Source organism: Papaver somniferum, chromosome 1 (genome assembly GCF_003573695.1).
Source record: "Papaver somniferum cultivar HN1 chromosome 1, ASM357369v1, whole genome shotgun sequence".
In the NCBI taxonomy this organism is placed as follows: domain Eukaryota; kingdom Viridiplantae; phylum Streptophyta; class Magnoliopsida; order Ranunculales; family Papaveraceae; genus Papaver; species Papaver somniferum.
In genome coordinates, this window is record NC_039358.1 from 62588774 (window position 1) to 62610028 (window position 21255).

The 21255-nt window shown below is 36.0% G+C and overlaps 2 protein-coding genes across 3 annotated transcripts; one reads left to right on the plus strand and one right to left on the minus strand.

Annotated features, from left to right (window-relative positions):
* Positions 1-3984: 3984 nt before the first annotated feature.
* Positions 3985-6807, plus strand: LOC113289112. Of its 2 annotated transcripts, XR_003330860.1 has the most exons (4): positions 3986-4124; positions 4254-4757; positions 4896-5483; positions 6116-6807. XR_003330860.1 is itself a non-coding variant. In XM_026538298.1 (3 exons), exons 2-3 carry the CDS (start codon positions 4265-4267, stop codon positions 5225-5227), a joined length of 825 nt encoding a protein of 274 aa, XP_026394083.1. In that variant the 5' UTR covers positions 3985-4124; positions 4254-4264; the 3' UTR covers positions 5228-6807. The 2 variants fall into 2 exon arrangements, 1 of the variants encoding a protein (XP_026394083.1); XM_026538298.1 differs by having other exon boundaries at positions 3985-4124; positions 4896-6807.
* A 741-nt stretch (positions 6808-7548) lies between these two features.
* On the minus strand, positions 7549-11493 carry LOC113289125 (purple acid phosphatase-like). Its single transcript, XM_026538308.1, has 9 exons — positions 10986-11493; positions 10497-10697; positions 10247-10358; positions 9690-9919; positions 9356-9494; positions 9038-9258; positions 8520-8641; positions 8207-8390; positions 7549-7860 (listed from the first exon to the last, which is right to left on the minus strand). Exons 1-9 carry the CDS (start codon positions 11151-11153, stop codon positions 7837-7839), a joined length of 1401 nt encoding a protein of 466 aa, XP_026394093.1. The 5' UTR covers positions 11154-11493; the 3' UTR covers positions 7549-7836.
* Positions 11494-21255: the final 9762 nt, after the last annotated feature.

Here is a 21255-nt window from a genome sequence, read left to right on the forward strand (position 1 = left end):
AGAAAGCTATATTCACATGTGTTCATACTTATATAGACCAATACTTCATCTTCGATTTATATCCATATATGCAGGATGCTAACGTCCTCATATGTAACGCCACTGCCACCAATGTGCTGATTGAAAATGGTTGACACTATCTTTCCTGCCATCAATGTAGCAAGAAGGTTATGGGTGATGATGGAGACCTTTGGTGCACTAAATGTGAAGCCAAAGTTGAAATGCCCATTGCAAGGTAATCACCCGGAACATAATTTTCAATCATTCTGACATGTCGGAAGCTATCTATCACTTAACCAATGCACTGGTCGATGATTCCTTTTTGCATCACAGGTTCATGGTCCGCTTTGAGGTAGAGGACCACACTGGCACCACAGTCTTTGTAGCTCTGGAGTGTGAAGTCCAAAAAATGGCATGTTCTATCGCAACTGAGCTCATAGGAGCGTCAGAGGTAATCCTGTCTCTAGATTTTTGGTTTGATGATATGTTTTGAGTATGTCATCTTTACAGCTGAGTTTTGGCCCACCCATGTGTGCACACTTATATATCATAAATCCGATTTTTAAAAAAATTGAAAGAGTTCAGTGCAGAGTTTAGTATAAAAGTTTAATTGATATTTCTTATTTCCTTTTCATCCATCAAACTAATGCTACATTCAACACTTAACATCGCAGGATAATGCAAAATCTGCGGTAATATCTGGATTCTCGCATATACTCCAGCAAGCTGTTGATTTCCAAATTACTATCAATTCCTTCAACATGAAACAGAAAACACCATCTAGCTTCACTGTCACCCGAATTAACCTCACCCACCAGCCTGCCAAGGTGTTTTTGCGACTGTGAAAGTTGAAGGGGTTTCAAATACTGTTGATGGACCGCACGCAAAGAAACCTCGCCTTACGAAACAACTGGAATTGAGGATATTAAGGATGAAGCTGCTGAATGAATTGGGCCTCGCTACCGGAGTATAATTGAATAAAGCATTACATGAACCTTTACTCAGTATTGTTATTTGTTTTTTGTTTTCTTTGTTTGAACTCCATGTTTCGCATTTTACTTACAATCTTGATAATAGTTATGCTCTATTATCCGGTTCCCCATTTCAACGCTAGGTCTTTTGTTAAGAAAGTTTCAGAACCTTAACTGTCTGCACTGCAAGACGGTACTTTATATGATTGCTTATCCTGCATCTCTTGCCCTGCGATATAATTCTGCGATATAATTTGTTTATAGTCTCTTTTCTTATAGTCAGTCACTATCTGCTCCATGTTTTCTACATTTAAAAAAACGAATAAATGACATGAATTGAAAGGAGGTTAGATTACAGGGAAAACTTTTTACAGATTTAAAGGGCTTCAGCACCTGTAATGATGGGTTGAAGTTAATACAGGTGCAACTATGTCCAAAATGTATGTGGTGTTACGCATTGTAGGAACGAATTTGTAGGTGGCCAAGCACCTTCATCAAGTTATATCTTTTCTTCCAAATTTGAACGCCCATGGGGGTGCACCAGCCCAATGTTTGGAGATATTGTCTTATTGGTTCACTGGCAAACAATTTTAAACTTTTGCAGTCTTAGATTAAAGAGAGGTGGAAAAAGTTGACGATGTAGAACATGCTTTGGCAGGAGAAGATGCCACTCCCAAATGGAACTGATGCCAAGATAGCAGCCATGCAATCTTTTTATCCTACGTCAAGTTCCAGAGATATTTTGTCAATAATACTCTCGATGTGTGATGACATTGTTCTGGATTCCGGGTATCGGGTTTATAGAAACTGGGCAATGGGATTACCAAGAGGTGTAACTTATTAACCCTCATTTGGTCTATTTTATCGTTTCAGGAACTGGATTAATACAATACATGAGATGATCATCAAGTCCAATATTAAGAACTTCATCATATACTATCATAAGTCATCATATAGCAAATGATGCTACCGTCAGAAACTATTATCGACTACTAAGACGAATGAAAGATTAAACATATTGTCAATTTCATTTATAACGTAATATAGTTATTAAATGTGATAAACTGCCATCTCTTCCAACTCACTTGCATGACTCCACCTCATTTTAGTAAATCCCACTATAGTTATAATAATAATTGAAATTTATAGGACCATTCACGTTTTGAAACTGAAACATGCACATACATCATGGGCATTGAAAGACTATTCCATTATACACATTGACGTGGAAATTTCTATTTAAGGTTGTGGAGAGATTGATATATAGCACATATCTTCCAACTTCAGTATGGCAGCACAAATCAACTACAGGGTATCAAAATACATGATGTCATATCTCAAGAGCCAATCACCAAGAAGAGCATCACTACAAGGTATAACCAGTGATCGAAAAGATTACATACCAAATCTCTTTTGGTTGCATTTTATATTCAATGAGTAAGAATGCACACTGAAGATTTTCACGTGTTTTAATCTGTAGCATTCTAATTTCAATTAGTAACAATCACAATTATATTTTTGTAATTTGTAGTAACTAACTCCAAGGAATTGAACAACCACAACATGATGCATAACGATCACCGGAATCAAGCGACCGACCCTACATATGAACGCAAACACGGGCTGATGATTTCTATGCTGACTGAGAAGAAAGTGAATTCCGACATTGAGGTATGACATGATATATATTTACCTGATGATATTTTCACTATTAAACAACTTCAAATAAATCGACACAATGTAATTACAGGTTGGGGATCCATTAACTACACTGGCTCAGATTACTCACTTGGCAGATGATTGGTTCTGCATGTACTGTACTAAATGCAAAGAGGAATTTGATCATGAAGGGCACCAGAAGCAGTGTCTACATTGCTTAAAATACACTGACACAATCCCGATGTAATTTAATTTTCTGTTTCTTAGTCGATAATCAGTTTAAGTATACGCATAAAAGATACATAATTTCTACAAAAATTGACAACCTGCGCTTGGTAATGACGGTTTCTGATGGGACGGAAACAACAGTGTTCCTAGCCAGAGGAATTGCGGCAGAGGAATTGCTAGGCCATTCAGCTGATTCCTTGATGCAAATAAATGAGGTAAAAAAGTTTTGATTTTGAAAATATGTTTAATATGGAACTTAAAATTTACTATGCCTTTAATTTGGAATAGAACAAGGGAGTTCAACGTGTGTTCGAGGTTCTTTACCGGGTCCTTCATCACCTGATTGTCTTCCAGGTGGAGTTACCAATATATGGGGGTGACAAGCGGGATAAGACTTTTGAGATGATTACAAGTGCATGATAAAACATCATATTTTGCTGACTTGAAGATGATTATTTATAAAATCTATATGTTTAACGAATACCTATTTCTTGATTTGAAATAATTTAAAATCCTCATGCATAAATTGAATGAATCAATTATAAAACCATTCAGACTTTTTCACAAACAAGTTATGCGGCTATAAAAGAACTCAATAGAATATACGAATTTCATTGATTAACTTACATTCAAAAATAAAATGTGAATGGGTCACCGAGTGTCATCAGATGCTCACTTGCAGATATTTGGACAACAATAGAAAGATACCTTTGGACACCGGCGAATGGAACACCAACACCAACACCACAACGTAAATAGGCAGAGGGTAGAAACGGATCCGATCAAATTCAGGAACCTAATAAAAACTAATGGATGTGAAAACAATAAAATTAACACCTCCACTACATCACCAACAATGGCCAGGACTATGGATTCTCAATATCAAACTATGAGATTTGCATTACAAACCGCTCTCAATTGGTCCAGAATTGGCTTCTCCTTAATTGAACAGCTGAACGTATAATGTTAAAGAAATCGGACAGGGAATATACGAGCAATTGAAAAGGATGGAAAGTAGACAAAGTTTAGCTCTTTCCCCATTCATTTAGCTCTTTCCCGATTAACATAGGACATTAAATCGGGCAGACTAGCTAGCGACCCAGAATATAACCGTGTGATATAGCCCGTGCCGGTACGGCACGGGAGATTCCTACTGTATACATATACAAGAGTACCGTGTCTATCAATTCAATCCTTCCTGTGTCTACCGCAACAAGAGCACTGTAATTCGAAGAAGCCTGCCCTTTTGCCAAGGAAATCACAAAGGTATGTTTGTTTTCGTTTCTGGGTATTCTTGGATTTAGGTTATGCTATGTTATTATGATAAGATTTGATTTTTGAGTTCTTAGTTTTGTTTATGTAAAACCCTAGAAACTGATTGAAGAATTTTTACAGTGAAATTGGAGATGAGTTGGGTCGGTTGGCAAAGATTGGTCCGGAAAATCAAAAAGGGAGAGCCTATTTCTTACAGTGATATTGAGCCTTGTGAAACTAAGTTCTTTCTTCTCTGCCAAAAATGTCAGAATTTCTCTGAGATCCATGACGACGTCGATGGAGAAAGTAATCTGGGGAAATTGAACAAGGATGATGAGAAGTTCTTGAAGAACGACGACGGAGAAAGTAATCTGGGGAAATTGAACAAGGATGATGAGAAGTTCTTGAAGAATTATGTTGAGAAGAAAAAGTGGGTATTTAAGAGTAAGGGAAAGAGATGTGCATTTGATGATGTAGATAATATCTCTGAGGATGAGAAAGAGATCAAGAAGCAAGAAAAATATGAGGCGGAATTCAATTCCCAATATGTCCAACAGAAGCCTGTGGATATGTACCCCTACTACAAGTACAATAACGCTGATAAATCTTCTAAGAAGAACAGGACAGAAGGAGAATTGAAAAAAGGTAAATCCCGTACGTTTGTTTTCGTTTCTGAGTAATCTTGGATTTAGGTTATGCTATGCTATTACCATAAGATTTGATTTTTGAGTTCTTGGTTTTGTTTCTCTAAACTATAGTAAGTAATTGAAGAATTTTTAACAGTGAAATTGGAGATAAGTCGGCAAATTAAAAAGGGAGAGCCTATTTCTTACAGTGATATTGAGCCTCGTGAAAGTAAGTTCATACTTCTCCCAATTAAGAATTTCTCTAATCATGATGAGAACGATGAAGAAACTGAGATGAGAAAACTGAGAAAACTGAACGACGTTGAAACCATGTTCTTGAAAAATTATGTTGAGAAGAAATGGTGTTGGGTATCTAAGAATAAGGGAAAGAGTCGTGACTTTAATGATTTAGATAATATCTCTGAGGATGAGAAAGAGATCACGAAGAGGAAAACAATTCCCCTTATGACTTACATGAATATGACCTAGAGAAGCCTGACGATATGTACCCCTACCACACGTACAATGAGTCAACAAGTTTGGAACCAGTTGCTGAGGAGAAGGGAGACAGAGTGGAAGTGAATGGTGACACTGGTAAATCTTCTAAGAAGCGCAGGAGAAACGGAGGACTGGAAGAAGGTAAACCCTCAAAAGAAAGGCGCAAAGCATATGGACTTGGCAATATTGGAACTAACAAGAAAAAGAAGAATTTGTATTAATAATGGTAGAAGGGCAGCATGAGGAGGTAAGTTATTGTTGTTTCTTCAGTTTTCTGTTTATCCCGACTAGCTCTGAAGATCTTTTTCCGTTGTTATTCTATTCAAGTAAATTTGACTGCAATCGTACCGCCTACTTTAATCAGACTGCTTACATTTTTCTGTTGTTTAATCTTAATAACATGCATAAGAAAGTACAAGGGACATAGGACAGAATACCATGTGTTTTTCATGGCCAGTGTACCCATATCGTGGGTGTTTACCTGTTTTAGGCTATCGGGCTTCTTATGTAGAGCAGTGTGTACTGATAAAAGATGGGAACTAAATTGGTATGTTGCACAACAGTACTCTTGATTGGCACCTATGTTAGTTTTTCTTAATGATAACTTCATCCAACTTGCAGTTTCATCATGAAACAGTTTCACAATTTTGGTAGATTATCGTTGTACGTCTTCATGACCAGGCTTACTATCTTCAATATTCCGACGGTTATCTGTTTGAACTGCAAATAATGAGTCTTAATGAGTCGTTAGTTTGTTAATTGCTAGAAATTTGAGATAACCTTAGGTTGTGGGTGATTTCATCTCCTAATTATTTTACCATTCTGAAAGGCATCTACGTTTCACTAATTCATTTCGATTTCGTTTGTATTTTTATCTAGCAAGTGGAGTTCTTGTTCGCTCTGCACACCACAACGTCAAGATTATACTAGAAAAATGTTAGTTGAAGCTCGAGGTTACATTGAAGATAGATGCATATTATTTTTCTTGAGTGGGACTATTGGTACTTTTCTTGTTCTTCCTGGAGAGAAACTGGTACCGTCTACGAATGTCTTAACAGTTTATAAGTTTGTCATTTTTTTTATAGGTTATAGAAACTTAACTCAAACTTGTTAGCTAGTGTTATTTTTTATCGCAAGAGATTCCACTCGTTTTTCTCTGTTGCAAGTCGGGTTCATTGTTCCATATCCATCTCCACCACCGATCAGTATCTTTTTTATTCCATCTCCATGATTATCACCACCTTCAGTGAAAAATAGAGAAGGAGAATTGGTGTGTGATATCGGCTTGATACTGAAGATGGTGGACGAGAGAGACAGACGAGGGCATTATATTACTTAAAATTAGTTGGAGCATGTATTGTGTTCACGGTTCACACTGTACTGATTGAATCATACCCTAATTGGTGTGTGATATCGGCTTGATACTGAAGATGGTGGACGAGAGAGACAGACGAGGGCATTATATTACTTAAAATTAGTTGGAGCATGTATTGTGTTCACGGTTCACACTGTACTGATTGAATCATACCCTAATTTTATGTTAGGTGGAATTTGGAAGTATATGTTACTAACTGGAGCATCTGTTACTATCTTTTATGATGATTTAAGTAAACCCTACTGTACATACGGTACTATAATCGGTGTGATTTGATTAGCATATTCTGGCAGTTACACGAACAGTTCAAGTGTAATTGGTGTTGTTACTCCAATTAGATGATCATATTTTTAAAGTTACCCTGCTCATGTGATTAATTAAGTTTATTAATCAACTCTAAACCTTGTTCATAAGGTGGGTTCCAGTAGAATTATCATAATCCGATTGAACAAGGGCTGAGATGTTTTTCCCTTGTTTTCCATTAGGAGATCTTCTATAATAATGGTTTGCTGACTAATTGCCTATAGTACTGTAATAATTAATCGGCATCTAGGTTTTCAACTTGATCACTTTTTGTTTTGCTTAATGAAAAAGAGGGATTGAAAGAAGAAACAAATAAAATTGATAATAGTCGTAGTCAAAGTTAATTTGACTTTTAATGGGCGGTACATAGAAAAAAAAATCGGGAGAAGTAAATTGGGAATGGAAAATAAGGAAAACCATACCAAAAGAATAGAAAGTAGAAGTGAACTGATTGTACAATCAAGGGAAAGTGCGCGCCTTTGGTTCACTCTAGTAAGCCAAGGATGAAAACTTTTGCCACAAAAAGCAGTTTTCCTTACCAATTCGTGTGCCTGGCTGATTCTGCTGAATTTGTGTTGTTTTCTTTAGTAAGCTAGGGGTATGAATTGGCTGACATATTCCAAGCACAAATGGGTACACAAATTTACTCATACAATCCCTTAATACAAGTTATTACATAAAGTAAGTACATTGAGGCTGAGCTGTGTTTGCCGAGTATTTCATCAAGTATATACACAAAACACACTTAAATAGCAGTACATAGATCGGCCATAGCCATAAGTTGCCACATACATCAACATACACAGATGCATAAATAGGTGCTCAGAACTTGATTTTACAGAAATATTATCTGCATTCATTCTGGAATCTTATTTTCAAAACACCTTCAGTCTCTGTAATTGAATCTGGTGAAATAAACACTTTACCAAGCTAAATGTCTTGGTACCTGGGGTTTAACATTGTGTGTCAGTTCAAACCAAATCCAAAGTGAACTTCAGAAACAAGAGCGTAAATTCATTTTAAAAGTATCATAGCACAAATTTCATGGATAAGGCACAAAATAATGCATAAAATGGAAAGCATAACTGATATCATTTACTATGAACAAGAAATTGTTACAGAGAGTTTGTGCAGATTGTGGTGATGATGGGTAACCAAAATTCTATGGACTTCAATAGTGGTAGAATCATGGGTTTGGATAACCACGTCTGATATTTGTTGGTTGCTCTTATTATTCTACTACTAGAAATCAAGCACAATAAAAAGAAGGCACATAATCATTATTGAGATACCGGGTGTTCAGCCTCAGGGTACCAGACTCTATTGAAAAACCACATAGAATCAGCCGCTGTAGCAACTCCATCTTGATTCCTGTGCCAACCGTAATATGCATGGGTTCGATTCTTAATGTCAAAAATAGCATGGCCAAAACTGGCTTCACGATATGCTGAGTACTTTGGTTGTGGTTCTGTCATGCTGTAAGAAAAAAAAGAAGATGCATCAATTTCAACTGTATATGATTTATTGCCTTGGACATTAGCAACCAAATAAAATAACACATAAATGTTAGTAACACATAAACAAGCTCTCGGATACAAATCTTACTTCGTTGCAAGTCCTTCTAGATTTCCTCCATCACCAATTGTAATGTATACAGGAGCAGATTGATCACTCACAGGGTTGCAAACACCGTTCACAATGTTGTATGCAATGTTTGATACACGTTCCTGTAATACGGAAAAAAATCAGCAAAAAGTTCCATTGGACTCCTTTTTTAAGATTGAAAGCAAGGCAGGAAATGAAAACATTCCACATATATATATTTTTTTAAAGAAACTAAATCAACAATCAAACTGCAAATTTCAATGCAGTAACTTGTACAGACAGACAAAATGAAAGTCTTCACTGACAAAATGTCTTGGCTAATGGGAATAATACTCTTGAAGTGAATACATGTGAAAGCACTCATTGAGAGATATGCAAACAAGTTCAATTAGTTCACAAAGATGTGGCACGGGATTTAGAACCAAGTATCCCTGCCCCTAAATATCTAGGTAGAGAACCACATACAATGGTTGAAATCTATTTCATATGGTAAATAAAATTAGAGATGATGTACTTACAGATCTTTCATAGGCATGAACATGGCCTGCAAATACAACATCAACCTTGTATTTAACAAACCATGGCTCGTACATCACCCTCATAGTTTCACCTTCCATATAATGATAGTTGTAACTGTTATACCATGGTGAGTGCATCAGCACTATCAACCATGGTGTTTCAGTCCTATTCACTTTCGGAAACTCCTCCTCAAGCCATTTGTATTGAGGTGTGTATTTGCCTACACATGAATTAACAGGTAAGAGATCACGATTTTATCTCCATGATGAACAAATGAACATGCCTAACTGCATATGGAGATGGTTATTTTATCTCACCATATGCTGAATATGAAGCAAGGACAATGATGTAGGCTGAAGCTCGCTTGATCGAATACCAAAACGGAGCAGTACTTCCAGATGCTCGATATGGAACAGGATACCGGTTAGTATAGGGCTTAAAAGGTACAGTTTCACCCTGCATCAAACCACCATGCCCAAATTCAGATCAAACAAGTAGTGACTACATAGAAAAGATACAAAAGATAAGCAAACCTAGATACTTCAACATAAAGAATGCCTGGACCGAAAGATAGAACATATGAGATGAGCATTGACCAGCGACATAATGTCATTCATTTGACCAAACTTTAAGTAGGTTCAGAGTGATTACATATTCAGGAAGGAAATCAATCTCATGGTTTCCTGCAGTCCATATCCAAGATTGGTACGCATTACTTCTCTCCACAAATCTACCCCATGTATCCCACCTATTATTGTCATGCAGGGGATATTGATCTGCATAACAGAGATCACCAACGAACAAAACTGTCTGTCCCTTTGATAGACTTGATTCGTAATGCGAAAGTGTTTTATTCGAATCAAAACTTTGACCAAGATCTCCTGCAAGATATCCCCAGAAGGGAGATTGTGAGAACTGAAGATAAGATAGTATACATGTGCACAGATACACAAACAGATATAAGTTCGACTACACATCAATACATGTACATTTCATCTGTATCATTCAAACTCTTCAATGAGATTGAATTTCTATTAACCCCTGGCAAACCAATCAAATAGTTCTCTGATAAAATTATGGCGACTACTCATCAGTTCAAATATGATAATAAATTTTTTGCCACATAAGAATGTAAATAGACAATATAGGAGGCTGAAGCAGTGCCAAGCAACTCAAAGAGTGATAAAACGATTAGAAAACAAGCTTACCGATGAGACCAAAAGTGTAAGGAACATCAGGACCAACTTTAGGAGGTGTAGTGAACCAGAATTGCCTCTCTGTCAGTCCAAGACCAACAACATAGTAGTATTTTGTGTCATACTGCAAAATGAGAAAACAGAATTACAATCAAGCATGATATCCTCAACAGTTCGTAGGGGAAAGAAAACAATCTTACTTTCAAGTACTCTAAAACAAAACCATGACTGCAGCAACCAAAAGAAAGGGTAGAAGACCAACCTCCAAATGATTGATGGTACAATGATGAATAAAACCAGAAGTATAATTGTAAAATCTGTAAGTAACCATGTGACCCCTGGCATGGTGTTTATCCTTGCTCTTTTCACTCCAGTAGAGCACTTTATTTGAACCAGGCTCATCCATAGTAACCCAAGATACAATAACTCCTTTTCCATCATGATCTCCTTGAGTTATATGAACCTTCAAAAACAAAACCACCATAATCACAAAATCAACAAAAAGAAACTAGCAAAAGTAAAACCCACTTAACCCATGATTGGAGATTGAGTCAAATAAACAAACACTTATAGCAAATACATAAAAACCTCAACTCTACACAAACTTAAATAAATACTACCAATAAAAGGTTTAAATTGGTTTTATCCTAAAAAACACACTTCATGAGCATTAAATATCAAAAAGGGTATTCAGAAATGAAAGAAATTTAACTAAAAAATCATAACAACAATCATTAGAAGAAAATCAGACCTGTTGAGGAGCGTTATAACCAGGAGGAACAGAAAAGACATCACTATCGAGTGGCATATCAATAGTTTTCTCAACTTTCCTAACAAATTTACTAGTGATTCCTCCATTGCAAATCACTGCTACATTCAAAATCAGAAACAGAGTAACAAACAAAGAAAATAGACCCATTTCTTGTTTTTGTTTTTCTTCTTGTCGATGATGATGTACTACTACTAGCCTTTTTCCTCTTCTCCGATAGAAGGGAATGGAAATGGAGATGATGGAGAAAACCCAGTTAAGATCTTGGGATATATATAACAGAAAAGATTGTTCATAATCTTGGTGAAGAATATGTGTACAGAACAAAAGAAAAATACGAAGAATATACCTTGATGATATACGTATAAACAAATGGTATACAATTTGGAGAGAATTTTTGTCGACTAATTACATTTTGAAGGTTAAAATGGTTCAGATCGTGAAGAATAGAGGTCTTATGACTCCTATATTTCAGTCTTGACTTGCAGGTTGAAAGGATTCTAATCCCGAAAATTCTACTAATCCAAGGGAAGTCTGGTCAATCTGATTAACATAGAAGGGTAAAAACGTCAATTTTTATCCAACATTTTGTTTCTGCCTGTCACGGCATGGCATAATTTAGAAAGTCTGTCAATAGGGGTGATGAATTTAATTTTATTTTTTAATGGATTCCTTTTCTCGTCCTATTAAGAGGTCCGCAGCATATGCTTTCTCAAGTACATTGACTTTCTGCGCTCACCCGGAAATTAATCCACATTACATTCACACATACACTTATAGTACGCATGATGGATTTCTTATATTATTGTCCAGGATGAGGAAACTTGCAAATTATTTGATCACAAAGATTTCTTATATTTTGTATTCAGCTATCAATTGATCTTTTTTTGTTTGGAGCCACCAATTGATTTAGAAGCGGAATGAAATTTGTATTCAGTGATAATGTAACGATCTGAATGCAAAACTTGTCGATACCAAGTTCTCTAACTCGTGATTGCATAAGTAATTTGACAAGCTTCACCATAAGTAGGGCTGTCAATGGGTCCGGTTTTTCCCGGGTATCATACTACCCAGAACCGGACCCGATTATTTTTACCGGTTCCGAATATTAACGGTTCCGGGTCCGGTTACCGAATTAATAGATCCAGAATCGGACCCTGTTAAACGACCGGCTACCCAACGGTTCCGGGTAATTAACAGGTACTTGCTTAAACAATTTGAAACCATTCTCTCAACGTCAAAACCTAGATTTCTATTTTGTATACAATTTCTGAATCAAGGGGTACTCTACTATCTACGATTTAACAGAAACTATATACATAAGAAGAAAATTAAAATATACATCCAGAAAAGAAAAAAATATTAACTCCTAAATGACTACAAGTCCTGTAAAATCTTAACTCTTAATCAAAATCAATGCTCATTTGAAAGTAGAGCTTAGAATCTTAGATACAGAAAACTCATTAATTAACTAGGTGATAGTTGCTACATTAGATTTGGTACGTAATACTACAAAAGGGTGAGTTGTTTTGGAATGTTGTATCACCAAATTACTAACGACGTAACAACAACAGTACTGCTTTTAGTACTAGCATTACAACATCCACAGTTGAAGTATCACACATTAGTTAATTGATTTAATGAGGCTTAAGCAGCAACATCTCCTATCTCTCCGGAATGAAACTAATAGGATTGAAAAACGAAGCCTAAGAAATAGAGAAAAATACGATGTCGTAGTAACACAGGAAGTTTGTGAGGCGAAAAATGAAGATTCAGTGTAGATTTATTAACGGATACTCTATTGTCAGGGCATCATACTAATTTTGGTCGGGTACCCAATTATGAAAAGTGAAGAAAATATCAAAGCCAAAAGTAGCAAAATACTTGTAATTTTACTAAAAAGAGGAATAAAAAATTGAATAACCGGGTATCCATTACCCGCGGGTACCCGTCGGGTATTACCCGTTTGGACCCGTTAAGATTCGGGTCCAATCGGGTAATTACCCGCCTGGTCTTAACTTGTTATTGGGTCCAATTTTAGGACCCGGAACCGGACCCTATTTGATCGGATCCGGTTCCGGGTAATGGGTACCCATTGACAGCCCTAACCATAAGCCTTGTTCGCGACGAAAAATGGTTACGATTCAAAGTCCAAGATAAGACCTGGCTCACAAAAGTCCACAACCTATTTTGCGGCCCAATTAGAGTAGCTCACATTCCAATTCGTGGTCCGGTTGGATTACGAACATCACTTAAATATTTCAGTATTTTGGAAGAATTTTTGTTTTTATGGTAAGGTAAGCTTTCATGGACTCCAAACTTCGTTCAAACGCATTACAAAACGGTTTTGGAAGAATTTTTGTTGTTTTATGGTAAGATAAACTTTCATTGACTCCTCCAAACTTATTTTTATTTTTCCGAGGTAAAAAGTTAAAACTTTACTAAAAAAGAAAAACAGAATACAAGTAGAATTACCGAGGCCTAAAGCCACAGTCCAATAGCATACTGTTTAACTAGTTGCACTCTAGTATTACAGCCCAATTAAAGATGAAGTCTCCAAAGGAGACATGACAAAACCATTTTGGAAGGGATCCCCACTTGTAAATTAGTCTTTTGACTTCATTAATGATCTCTTTGTCCATGTGTCTCTTCTTAACCATGACTCTGTCATTCCTCTCCATCCACACCGACCAAATGATTGCGGCAGGGATAAGAGGCCATATTTTCCTGCCTCTGTTTTTTCCTTTATTGTCAAGTCAATCCTCTAAATGCTCTTTCACCGTGGGTTTGAATATCCTTCTGATCCCATAATATGATAGAAAGTATTCCCAAATCTGCTTAGTATAAGCACAATGGAAATGCAGATGATCTACATCTTCATCTACAAGATTGCAGAGGTTGCATCTTGTCCTCAATGTCACTCCCTCTTGTACGAAAATTATTAACAGTAGGTATTGCATTGTATAGCGCAAACCATATTAATACTTTGTGTTTTGGTGGAATAAATCTTACCCAGACACATTTGTGTGGAGATGAACTTTTGTCTTGTGACTTCTGCTGGGAGATTATCCACTGATATCCTTCCTTTGTTGTGAATTGAGTCATTAAGTCTTCGTCTTGATTCAAGTCAGGTGTGTCCCCCAGAGCATTGAGTAGTTCATTGATTTCATGTATCTCCTCCCCATTTGGTTGCTTCTTTAAGGATATTTTCTATCTTCCAACATCCACTAATTCTGCAACTTTGGATTCCTCATCGACAATAACTTTGAAGATCTTCTTGTAAGAAATGGATAATGGAATGTCTATTAACCATCTGTCATGCCAGAATTTAATGGACTGCCCATTTGCCATTTTGATTTTTGGAGTTTTATCCATCAACCATTTTTTCCTCTTGGATGCCTTTCCAAAGTCCTTTTCCATGTGGGAGTTATAATTCTATTGGGTTGAAAATGTTCTCATCAGACTTTGTCTAATGTTGAACCACCCTCCTCCACAATGCTTTCTTTTTCAGCAGAATACATCCAGCTCCACTTGGCCAAAAGGGCTTTGTTCATGCATCTCAAGTTTTTGATTGCTACCACCATCCGCCTTCTTTTTGCACATTTTCTCCCATGATACCCAGCAGATTTCTATTTTTTCAGTTGTTGAGCCCCAGAATAAATCCCTCATAATCTTCAGCATTTTCATCTCCACTGAAGCTGGAATTTGCAGTAGAAACATGAAGTATAGGGGCAATCTTGAAAGAGCAGAGTTGATGAGCATTATTTTCCCTGCTTTTTTTGAAACAATTTCTTTTCCAAGATGCCAGCTTTTTTCTGAATTTCTCTAAGATGCAATCCCGCACACTAGTCTACTTAAGGGATGATCCAAGTGGTAGTCCTAGGTACTTTAAGGGTAGTTTCTCCACCTTGCATTGTAAAATTCTAGCCAAGTCTTGAACTTTGTGATCCGCTCCAATACTGATCATAGTACTTTTCTCAAGGTTTACTTTGAGCCATGTGATAGCCTCATAAACCTGCAATACCATTAACAAATTCTCTACTTGCTCTTCCTGTGTAAGTAGAGAGTTAAGTTTATGTCATCACCTAATTGTAGATGAGTTAAGTTTATGTCATCACCTAATTGAAATCCAGATATCATGTTGAGTTGTTTAGCTTTTTTCAGCAGCATGGTGAGGATTTCCGCTACTAATAGAAATAGAAATGGGGACATAGAGTCACCCTATCTCAGGCCTTTATAGTTCTTGAATTTGGTTGTTGAAGTCTCATTAACTAAAACTGAAGATTGAGCTGATGTAATGGACCAATGAATCCACTCTCTCCAAATCCAGTATCTCCAAGTATAGTATCAATGCAGTGCCAATTGACATTGTCAAAGGCTTATTTTTATATATAGTTTGCATAATATGTCGGGATTTTTGCTATTTAATCTTGCATCAATCAACTTCCCATCAATGAGAACACCATAATGAATATGCTTACCTTTGACAAATGCCCCTTGATGCTCAGATATAAGTTTGGGGAGGCTGTCTGGAATCTGGCAGTTAATGCTTTAGAAATGATCTTGTATGTGTTGTTAACCAAGCTTATTGGTCTGAAATGTTGTGGTCTTGTGCAACTTTTTTCTTGGGGATTAGACATATAAAGCGGCAATTTAACCTCCAGTTCAGATTCTCTCCAATATGGAACTCATTTATTACATCCATGACTGGACAAGTAGTCTTGTAGAATTTAGTTGAGTATCCATCAGGTCCTGGTGACTTATTGTTGCCAAAAGACTTGATGGTACTCCAAATCTCCTCCTCTGTATCCATCCATTTTTTTTTCAGTGTTACTTATCTTGGGCCAATTAGAACTCTCCATTTGAGGTCTCCAATTATGATCTTCTTTAAAAAGTGAGGAGAAGTGTTCCCAAAATTCATGTTTAATTTTTTCCTGACTGAATATGTCTGCACCTTCTATTACCAACTTGTGAATATTATTCTTCCTACTCCTAGCGTTTGTAATTTGATGCATGTATCTTGTGTTGCAGTCTCAATCTTTTAAGTATTTAAGTTTTGCTCTAGATAATCCCTTTTTATGTTCATCCATTCTTATCTGTTTGATTTCAGCTTTCCACTGAACTCTATTGATGAAATCTATGTCCCCAATTATTCTTTGTTCTTCTTGTTGATTTAGAGTATCAATCTTCTTTATTAGCTCCTTCTTTATGTATTTGGTTTGACCATATTGCTCTCTACTCCATCTTTGTATGAAGAACTTTAAGTTTTGCATCTTCTTTACCAAAATGAAGCTTGGTGACCGTGAATATTGCATTGCATTCCACCAAACTTGTAGGTTTCTTAAGAAGGTTTCGTGGTGTAGTTGGTTATCACGACTCCTCCAAACTTCATTCAAACACATTACAAAACGCATTTCAAAAGAGTTGATTCCATCTTCAAAAGACAGGTTAATAGTGTGAATTAAGTAACAAACTTGACTTTAATTTATTTAGCTAGACTATCGATTGTGTCTACATAGTTTCTACTAAGAAAAATAGAATAACATTTTTTTAAACTAAAAGAAGCAGAAAAAGAAAAAAAACTTGTGCATTATTTTTTTTGGTATCCATCCAAGATAACACGCATCATCTTTAATTCTTGGAAGTACATGTATCCATGTTCCAGAATCAACTTTTGAGGGCGACCCGGGGAAATAAGCAGTATAGATTGAAAAAACAAAAAAAAGGATGAAATTCAAAAAGAAATTATTATTTTTTTATCAAGTCAAAAAGGAATTTATACAATGTAGCAAAATGATCAGTATAAATAAAATGGTAAAGATCTCCATTCTATTCTTTTCAAAACTCAAGAACTTATTTGGCAATATTGTATATTTATTGGAATAAGAATTGAAACGAAGAAATAACAAACCCGAGAACTTCCTTGTACATATCGATGTTTGTACAAACCCAAATATCACCAAACATATCGAAAATGTAAACTTGGGTTAAACTTTAAATAAGATCGATCAGGGATGGGCCCTGCACTTGGGATCGTTTATTGCCACAAGAGGTAGGTTCTGAATTCTCTTTTGACTGCGAAACATAATTTCGCAAGTCTACTTCTTTAAAATATTTTTATGATATTACTTCATATATAATTCCAAAGGTTGAATTCATTTCCGAAGTTCAACACACTAAATAATAACAAGTTAACAATTAGTATGTTGTCAATTCACGAAGTTCATAGATAAATTATACTTCGTAACTCCATGTACTCAAGTTGTAAGAAACAACTAGTTTATCTTTTCTTGATACTTTAATCACAATTTAATGACCAAGTCACTGATACTTGAGATAATTAAACAAACTTTACTTTGTATGTTATGCTTTCAATAAGTACTGATTTGAAAGAACTATGATAGAAATGTAACAACTTAAGTCTATGTTACTAATACTCGGAATGAAGGATGATGTGTTCGTTGATGCCGTTACATCTTCAGGTTCTTCATGAGTAATAAGAATGAGTATCAACATTTCAATATTCATAGTGTAACGTAATAAAGTTGACCGTAGTTATCAAATGCATGGTAGGTTCAACCAAGCAATTCTCTAACAGAGATCTATATCCTAGATCGTATATCAGTATGATTCCCTCTTTTAAAATCTTTACTACAAACCTAGACGAACAACTTTTGTTTGGAGTGCATTGTCCAATCCTTCACCAATTACTGTCAGTTTTCACATTTTCGGACTATATTGTACAATTATTCTGGAATGAAGAATCAATATCTTGTTTGAACTCTAACCAAGCCCTAGATTTCTATAGAAACGTGAAAATGAGGTAGGGGGTTCTTTATCATGTATTGACTTGGTGGTATAAGTTGATTTTACATATACATAGTGGAGAAGCTGAAAAGCGGGGGTCTAACAACCACGCCCAATATTTCGTTTAGGCAATCTATATGGATTAACTCCAATATGTTTCCAAAAGAATCAACTAGACAGTCACACTCAATCAAGGAAAATACATCCAAGAGTTATATCTCTGTTTCTCAATGTAATAATCAAATCAAACAGATAGAAATCCGCGAACCTGATTAATATGAGGTACCAAAGACCAATGTTCAAGTGCCAATCAATTTATATCAACAAACAAAGGTTGGACAATCTAATTGATTGAACTACGCACAACCTGTGATATTTCAATTATATAGAAAATAGAATGTGAAAAAGAAATAACATAGACACCAGAAATTTTGTTAACGAGGAAACCGCAAATGCAGAAAAACCCCGGGACCTAGTCCAGATTTGAACACCACACTGTATTAAGCCGCTAAAAAATCTAGCCTACTATAATTTAACTTCGGACTGGAATGTAGTTTAGCCCTAACCAATCTCACACTGATTGAGGTATAGTCGCATTCCTTACGCCTATGAATCCCAACAGGACTCTACGCACTTGATTCCCTTAGTTGATCTCACCCATAACTAAGAGTTGCTACGAGCCAAAGTCGAAGACTTGATAAACAAATCTATCTCACACTGAAAAGTCTATTGAATAGATAAATATGTCTCCTACAGAAATACTTACGAGTTTTTATTCCGTCTTTTGATAAATCAAGGTGAACAAGAACCAAATGATACACCGGACTTATATTCCCGAATAACAGCCTAGTAATATCTATCACCTCACAATGATCTTAACCGTATGAAAGCGGAAGAATATATTTTGGAATCAGAAATGATGAGACGAAGATATTTGTGACTACTTTTTATCTTACCTATCGGAGATTGAATCTCGAGCAAATCTTAGAGAAGATAGTACTCAATACGCGAGAATAAAATAAGATCAGAACACGCAACTACAGAGAAAATAGTTGGGTATGGATTCACAATCCCAATGAAGTCTTTAAGTCGTTAACCTATAATGATTTAGATAAACCTAGGTTAAAGGAGAATAGACTCTAGTCGCAACTACTATCACACAGGAGGTGTGGGGACTAGGTTTCCTAGTTGCTAGAGTTCTCCCTTATATAGTCTTCAAATCAGGGTTTGCAATCAATGCTACCTTCGTAACAAAGCATTCAATATTCACAGTTAGATGAAAATCTGATTGGATTCAAGCTAATATCTTTCAACCGTTAGATTGTCTTAGCTTGTTACACACAAATGAAATGTACCTTTATTTTGATATGGGTAACCGTACCTAAACGTGTACACTAAGTTGGCTCAACAATAGTTAACCGAAGTTAGCCATATGAACACTTTCATATCAACCTTGTTCATCTTAATCAATACTAGTTCAAATGACTCACATGAAACTAGTTATAAAGTTGTTCAATTATTTATATTTTCATAAAAGTATACAAGACACAATTGAAGCAAAATCGATTTTGATTCACTCGAATCAATTCATGAACATTATAGTCACTGTTTGCAAAAGATTGCATTCCTTATTTTATAAATGTATTTGTTCATGAACAAACCGATTTCAGAACTTAACCCATTCAGGTATGCAAACTGGTAAGCATACCTAAGTAGCCAGACTTGGTCTGTTCTCCTGTATGAAAACGGGTACGTATACTGTCGTTCACGACCAAAATCAGTTGAAATCAGTACGTTAGAGCACTGCTCGGTCAAACTCACAAGCGTTGCTATCTCAATCTTGTTGTCAAGTTTAGTTTCCAAAACTATAAGTCTTGATTTCTAGTCTACTTATAACTAAGTCTCGGATTAGGATAGACAGTGTAGTTGAGCATTAAACTTCACAACGTTCATCGATTGAAGACGAAGAACTACTAAGGGGAGCTTGTGGAACTTCATCAACAAAAGGTATGCGGAGACTTGAACTCATCTATCACTCAAAACTCTATATACTTTATCTCCTATTTGAGACAAAAGTCGTATAACTATATAGACTTCAATTATACACATTTGATATTTCGAGCTGAGTTTAACTCGCTTACATATTTCTCGAAATATGTGTTGGTAAGCTTTCGCTTTAACCAAGTTCATCTTATATTCTTGGCGAAAGTCAAAAGATGATCATGTGAAAATCGCCTGGAAACATCTTACATTATTTGTGTGAGACAGTCATTTGATGTAGACTCGGAATGTTTCGTATTGATAATTGAATCACTAGAAAATTGCTTTGAAGTTAATAGTTTGTGTGAGACAGCTATTCCTGTCTTCCGAGAACGTTTCAATGGTTGAAATGAGAGTCTAGAACAATTGGATTTAAGCATAGTATGCGTACTTGCATATATGTAATACATGTCCGGTAACCATGGTATGCATACCTGTATGCGTACTGGTTGGTTTGTGAAGTCCGGGAACCTGGTATGCGTACCGGTCCGCATACTGGCGTAAGGTTCAGGTCCGGAATTTTCTGCTGAGTGTGGATGGTATGCGTACCAGTTCGCGTACTGGCGAAACCCAAACTTAGTCCGGCTACTTAGGTACACGTACCCGTATGCATACCTAAGTGGATGATGTTCTACAATATGTTTTTCATGAACTAATACATAATGCAATCTTTTGCAAACTGTGGGTATAATGTTCATGACTTGATTCGAGTGAATCAAATCGATTTTGCTTCAATCGTGTCTTGTATATTTCTATGAGAATATAAACAATTGAACGACTCTAGAACTAGTTTCATTTGAGTCATTTGAACTAGTTATGGTTAAGATGAATAAGGTTGATATGAAAGTGTTCACATGCCTAACTTCGATTAACTATTATTGAGCCAACAAGGTGTACACGTTTAGGTACGGTTACTCATATCTAAATTAAGGTACATTTCATCTGTGTGTAACAAGCTAAGTTCAATCTAACAGTTGAAAGATAGTAGCTTGAGTCTAATCAGGTTTTCATATAACGGTGAATATTGAATGCTTCGTTACCAAGGTAATATTGATTGCAAACCCTGATTTGAAGACTATATAAAGAATAACTCTAGCAACTAGGAAACCTAATACCCACACCTTATGTGTGATACTAGTTGCGACTAGAGTCGATTCTCCTTTAACCTTAGGTTTTTCAGGAAACTCTGTAGGTTAACGACTTAAAGACTTCATTGGGATTGTGAAGCCAGACCCAACTATTTTCTCTGTAGTTGCGTGATCTGATCTTGCATTTTCTATATTATTGAGTACTATCTTCTTTAAGATTGTCTCGAGATTTATTCTCCGAAAAAAGGATAAAAAGTAGTCACAAACATCTTCGTCTCATCGTTTGTGATTCCACAATATCTTGTTTCGCTACCATA

Excerpts from the sequence above, each read along its gene's own strand:
- LOC113289125 (XM_026538308.1), bottom strand. The coding sequence starts at position 11,153 with ATGGGTCTATTTTCTTTGTTTGTTACTCTGTTTCTGATTTTGAATGTA. Across the intron at positions 10,698-10,985 it reads GTTATAACGCTCCTCAACAG|GTTCATATAACTCAAGGAGA; the intron begins GTCTGATTTTCT and ends TTGTTTTTGAAG. Across the intron at positions 8,391-8,519 it reads CTAGAAGGACTTGCAACGAA|CATGACAGAACCACAACCAA; the intron begins GTAAGATTTGTA and ends TTTTTCTTACAG.
- LOC113289112 (XM_026538298.1), top strand. The coding sequence starts at position 4,265 with ATGAGTTGGGTCGGTTGGCAAAGATTGGTCCGGAAAATCAAAAAGGGA. Across the intron at positions 4,758-4,895 it reads AGAAGGAGAATTGAAAAAAG|TGAAATTGGAGATAAGTCGG; the intron begins GTAAATCCCGTA and ends AATTTTTAACAG.